General features: G+C 34.4%; 1 protein-coding gene across 1 annotated transcript; it reads left to right on the plus strand.

The window, feature by feature from the left end:
- Positions 1-587: 587 nt before the first annotated feature.
- LOC100027959 (olfactory receptor 508-like) lies at positions 588-1,509 on the plus strand. The gene has a single exon (XM_001378071.4). The coding sequence runs from the start codon at positions 745-747 to the stop codon at positions 1,507-1,509; it is 765 nt and encodes a 254-aa protein (XP_001378108.3). The 5' UTR covers positions 588-744.
- Positions 1,510-6,649: the final 5,140 nt, after the last annotated feature.

Here is a 6,649-nt window from a genome sequence, read left to right on the forward strand (position 1 = left end):
AAGAAAGAGAAAGAGATGTAGAATCCAGATTCCCTATTTCTCCTCATTTCTGTTTTTAGAGCAGAAGGGTCATTTTGGAATCCAGAACTTCTTCATAGTTAATGAGCATAAGATGGATAACATTTTTAATTGTGGAAGTTGGCTATCTGAGACATCAGGAGCCCAAAACAGACTCTGTTTCTTTGGAATGAATTAAGAACAGTATTTACTTAGCAGAATAGCATTTACACATTTGTATAGAATCTGTATATATTTAAGAAGGGTTCCTATGGTGGGAGTAAACTATCCTCTTCTCTCTTACAGGCTTTTCTACACTGTCGAAATGAAAAAATTAGCAAATAATACAGTATCATTGGTCCATGGAGAAAATTTTATTCATCCCTGTTTTGCTTATAAGCACTCTGCCATGGAGTATAGAAGCATAGTATGGAATTAAGTTAGTTGAATGGGCATGAAGGAGGTGCTCAGTGAATGTGTCCTGGATATGTCAATAGATATAGCCCAAACTTATTTCTGTGATCTATTTTAATTTCTTTTTCTTCAATCTAATAGGCATGCTTTCCAAGACAGATGTCTGGCAATAACTGCACTGTTGTGACTGATTTCATTATTTTGGGATTGACAGATGACCCAATCCTATGTGTCATCCTCTTTGTGATATTTCTAGGTGTCTATGTTGTCACAGTAGTTGGTAACCTTAGCATAATCATAGTGATCAGAAATAGCTCCCAACTTCACATTCCAATGTACCTTTTCCTCAGTCACTTGGCTTTTGTTGATATACTGATTTCTTCATCTATCACACCTCTCATGCTTATGAACTACCTTGAAGACATAACTTTAATCCCTTTGGGAGGCTGTTTGGCCCAGATGTGTTGTGGATGCTCCCTTGGGCCTACTTCTTGCTTCCTGCTGGCTGTGATGGCTTATGATCGGTATGTGGCCATTTGTAGTCCCCTACTCTACTCCACCAACATGTCTGCTAGGGTCTGCACTCTGTTACTCACCACATCCTACCTAGCTGGTTGTATAAATGGTTGTATCTTTACTGGTTGTTTATTGAATCGGTCCTTCTGTGGATCCAATAAGATTAATCACTTTTTCTGTGATTATTCTCCACTTATGAAGCTTTCCTATTCCCAAGATGATCTTACTGAAATTCTTCCTATTATCTCTTCTGCATCAATACTTATGATAACAGTATTAGTTATCATAATTTCCTATGTATATATTCTCTTTTCTGTCCTTAAGATAAGCTCCACTGAGGGGAGATCCAAAGCTTTCTCAACATGCACCTCCCACCTCACAGCAGTCACTCTGTTCTATGGAACACTTACTTTCATTTATGCAATGCCTAAATCCAGCTATTCAACAGATCAGAATAAAGTAGTGTCTGTTTTCTATAGTGTCATGATCCCCATGCTGAATCCCCTAATCTATAGTTTAAGGAACAATGAAGTGAAAGGGGCCTTGAGAAAACTGTTGAGTAGGAAACAGCTTTTTTCATGAATTCAATTCAGTATATGTATTTTTTAAAACCTTATTTTAATTTACTTTAAATATTCTTTTCTTTTTAAGCTTTGAGTTCCAAGTTCTCTCCTTTCCTACCACCTGCTTCCACATCCATTTAGAAGGCAAGCTGTATTTCAGTTATATATTTCATATCATGGAAAATGTATTTCCATACTAGCCATATTACAAATAAAGTAGAATTCATCAATTCTTTCTTTTCTTGTCACAAGTCCTTTGACACTGTTTTGGATCATTGTTTTCATCAGAATAGCTAAGTCTTTCACAGTTGATCATCACTCTTACATTGCTACTATACTCATTTCTCACTCCTCTTTGTATCAGTTCTTATAATTCTTGCTATGTTTTTTGGAAATAATTCCCTCATCAAATTTCTTATAGGACAACAGTTTTCTATCACAATCATGGCACAATTTGTTCAGCCATTTCCCAATTGATAAGCACTCTTCAATTTCCAATTCTTTACAACCAATAAAGAGCTTATATAAAAAATGTATATATATATATATATATATATATGGTATGCATAGATACTTTTCCTTTTCCTTTCATTTTTTTAAAATTCTACACCTAGTATTGGCATGACTGGGTCAAAATTTATGCACAGTTTGATAGACAGGGTTTTTTTTGATGCTTGAAATATTTTCTCCTTGACCTGAGAGATCTGTAATTTGGCTATAATATTTCAAAGAGAATTCATTTTGGGATGTCTTTCAGGGGATGATCAATGAATTCTTTCAATTTTTATTTTAACACTTGGATGTAAAATATCAAGACAATTTTTCTTGATCAATTCTTGAAATGTGATAGCAGAGTTCTTTTTTTTATCACGACTTTCAATTATCCAATAATTCTTAACCATCTAAATATATTTTCTATATCAGTTGTTTTTTCATTAAAATAGTTCACATTTTCTTCATTTTTTAATTATTTTGACTTTGGTTAATTGTTTCTTAATGTCTTATAGACTCAATTTTCACTTGCCCCAATTCTAATTTTTAAGAAATCTTTTTCTTTAGTGAGATTTTGTACCACTTTTTCCATTTGGCCAATTCTGTTCATTTTCGTAGTTCTTTTCTTCAGTGAATTTTTTATATCTCCTTTTTCATTTGTCCATTTCTGTTTCCATAGGAGCTGTTATATTCTTTGGGGTTTAGGGATTCTATTACCATTGGGCCAATTCTATTTTTTTAAGATACTATTTTCTTCAGTATTCTTTGTCATTTCTTTTATTGCTCAGTCCTTTTCCAAATTTTTTTCTCTACTACTCTTTTTAAAAATTTCTTCCAAGATTTCTTGTTGAATTTGGATTCAATAAGGATTTGTTTTTGAGGCATTATTTACCTCATTTACATCTTTCACATTATTTTTATTTCTAAATTTACATCTTGTTTTTCTCTGCTACTGAAGCAGCTTTTTATGGACTTTTTTTTTGTTTTCCTACTTTTTCAGCCTAGTTCTTCACTTTGAATTTTGTATTAATGTTGGGTTTTGCTCACATGAGGTTGAGATTGTTCTGGGAGTCCATAGAGTTTTGGTGCTTCCAATGTTCTGGGATAGTGGGAAAGGCATGGCCACTGTTCTTCTGCTCTTTGCCCCTGCTCCCTTGTGATCAATCACCACCACTCCTCTTCATCCTGTAACAGTGTCATCAGGACCCAGTGGCATCAGAAAGTACCCTTTCTTTTCTTGTTGACCAGGTGGCCAACCTCCTTACTGTCTTTCAGCTGAGAGCTTCTGAAACTGCTGCTGCTGAAGCAGCTGCTCTTTGACATGTGTGAGGTCATGATAGACCTCCACCTCAGTGTCACAGAATTCTTCTGTGCATCATTAAGTTTTCTTAGACCAGAAAAATGTCTCACTTTGACCTTTTGTTAGTTCTGTCACTCCAAAATTTAACTCAAGGTGTTATTTTAAAGTTGCTTATATGGAAATGTTGGGAAAATCCAGGTGGGTGGCTGTTCCTAATCTGCCATTTTGGCTTCACAAATACAAGTATATATTAAATGAAGTATATACATATTCTAGGAGCCATTATAGGTTGGGAGATACAAGGATAAAAATGAAGCAATTGCAGTCTATATGAATTCAATATTCAATTGATATAATGGTTATGATTGAGTAATATAATTTAAAGGGCTTTAGAAAAAATATTTTTATTTTAATGGTTAAATTTGTGAATTTAAATATTCAATGCAACAATCTGAATATACATAATTTGGTGCAAACTTAAACCTCCTGACTCTTCAATGGAGTGGGGAGAGGTATGTTCTCATACCTCTTATTTAAGTCCATGATTGTTTTCTGTAATCTTGTAGCATTCATTTTCTATTGATTTGTGTGGCTTGTAATTTACACTGGTGCATTCATTTTGTGAATCACTTTCTTGGCTCTGTTTGCATCACTCTGCATCAGATCATGTAGAACTTTTCTGTTTCTATCTCAGTGTAATATTCCATTTTATTCATGTTTGTTTAGTCATAGCATCTATTTTATTTTCAGTACATTGCTACCACAAATGTGGAGCTATAAAAATTTTGGTTTGTGTGTGGACTATTCTTTTATTAATGATCTTTGTGGCGTAATACACCTGGAAAAATGTATTTTTTGCTATGGGATATGTTATGATTAAAATTCTCTGGATACTGTTTTATAATTTAGAATTATTTTTAAATTAGTTTAAATATTAAAATAATTAAAATAGTTAAAAAGCAGGCCAGAGAAAGAAAAAGCATCAACCATGTATAGCCAGTGTCTCTTTCAGCCACCTTCTCCCATCACCAGCTGTACCAGCTCTAAAACAGACAGCTCACCTCCTCAAAATGTGGTTCCAAAGAAAGAAAAGGATTTCTTCTCTCCTCTGCAAATTTATGCTCTTTGTGATGTCCCTTTCCTAAGGCTTTTTTGATTGGAGGACTTCAACTTCAGGCCAGAAAATAGAAGGGTCTTCCAGATGCCCAGTCACCACCAAGAGACATTTAGAATGGCCACATTCATGCCTGTGTACTCTTCTCCACCTGACTCTGCCTTGCTCATTTAATAGCAAATAGTCACCACTCAGGAGGATTGTTTATAGATAAAGAACTTGTCGCCACCTTACTTCAACAAGCATGAGAGAAGCATGTTTCTTCAAAATCAAAATCTTAAAATCAAACTTGGGATTCCAAAAAAGATCCCAGATTTCTGTTAACTTTCCCCAGATAGTTTTTTAGAAAAGGGGAGGAGGGACATATAATGGAAGAAATTGGGTTATGTAAAAATAAAAGATATCAGTAAAGAATCATTAAAAAAAAAAAAACTTCACAATCTGGTTCCTTCCTACTTTTCCAGTCTTACACTTTACTGACACTTTAAATGAATCATAATCAAAGAAGTTTCTTTTTTGTATGTAGGCATTGGCATTTGTATTTAAGTTCAGTAATGCTTTATTTTTTTCCACTTACACAAAAATAATTTTAAAAATTCATTTTCTAACATTCCAAGTTCCAAATTTGCTCTCTCCTTTCCTTCTTTTTCTCCTGAAATACCGAACAATTTGAAATAGGTTAGAAATGAATTATTATGTAAAACATTTCTATATTCATCACATTGTGGAAGACCACCCCTCTCTCTCTCTCTCCCTCTCTCCCTCTCTCTCTCTCTCTCTCTCTCTCTCTCTCTCTCTCTCTCTCTCTCTCTCTCTCTCTCTCTCTCTCTCTCTCTCTCTCTCACACACACACACACACACACACACACACACACAAAACCACCATGAAGTAAATAAAATGAAAAAACAGTATGCTTTGATGTTCATTCCATTAGTTCTTTCTCTGGCTTTCTCTGTTTTTCATGATGAGCCCTTCAGAGTTGTCTTGAATTACACTATTGTTGAAAATAGCTAAATCATTCATCATTAATCATGATTACAATAAGACTATTACTCTGGTACTGCTCCCTTCACTTTGCATCAATTCATATAAGTCTAGGTGTTCCTGAAACCATCCTGCTTCTCATTTCTTATAGCATAGTAGTATTCCATTACAATCATATGTTACAACTTGCAAAGATTCCCAATTGATGAACATCGCTTCAGTTTTCAATTCTTTGCCACCATAAAAAGAGCTGCTATAAATTCTTTCATATAAATAATTCCTTTTCCTTTTTAAAAAATCTCTTTTGGATACAGACTTAGTGGTACTGTTGGATCAATAGGTAGGCACAGTTTTATGGCCCTTCAGGTGTGGTTTTAAATTGCTCTAGAAGCTGGCATCTTGACTGTGAAATCAACACCTAACTGGGATATATTCTGGTCTCTTTTTAGGACCCTTCACATTGTCTACAGTTAATTGATCACAAATTCCTGCACCAATTCTTCTTTTGGCCTTTTGAAACTCATGTGGTTTCAACCCTATAACTATATTTTTCACCTAAGAACAAGGCAGAATAGATACATTGGCAAAACCACAGCATTATGTTTTCATGGATTCATGATCACTTGAGTGGAGAGATGAGGTCACCGGCACTGTTTTGAAGGTTAGGGACTTTTCCAACTGGGGACTTAGAGAAATTGGGACTGAACATACAACAGTCTATTGAAAACCAACTCTCTAAAGTTGAAAAGGAGAGAATCAAATGGACCTTTAGGGACAACAAATCAACTCTGAGGCTTTAAATAAGCTATTTGATGTTATATAGAGAAGATAAGTAGAGCTTCAGGAAAGTAAATTGACATACTTTTCAGGAGCAAAAGCAACATTATTTTGATTATGGTTCCACAACTAGCAAGTGAGCAGTTGGGATATGTTATGGGGGAAGATATCTGTCATGGAAAGGTGGCCTTTGAGGAGATGGCCAGACAGCAATGTAAAGTATAGCTGGAGATGACAATCTGATTTAGTAGAACAACTGAAGCACTTATTTTATACTGAAATGGAAACCTGCTGAGTAGATGAAACATATTGAATCAATTTATTATTATTATTATTATTAACATTGAGTTCAGAGTTTTCTTTGAAACCTTTTGTAATCACACATATTCCATGCTAAAAGTTGAACGTTATTTTCTGTTTATAACTAGTAAGAATAGCTTATATGGACTATGTTCTTACTTCTGAACTCAAACTGTAATAAGTATAAGATA

Source organism: Monodelphis domestica, chromosome 6, assembly GCF_027887165.1.
Source record: "Monodelphis domestica isolate mMonDom1 chromosome 6, mMonDom1.pri, whole genome shotgun sequence".
In the NCBI taxonomy this organism is placed as follows: domain Eukaryota; kingdom Metazoa; phylum Chordata; class Mammalia; order Didelphimorphia; family Didelphidae; genus Monodelphis; species Monodelphis domestica.

Bases quoted from the DNA above. Each gene is read 5' to 3' on its own strand.
- LOC100027959 (XM_001378071.4), top strand. From the start codon at position 745: ATGTACCTTTTCCTCAGTCACTTGGCTTTTGTTGATATACTGATTTCT.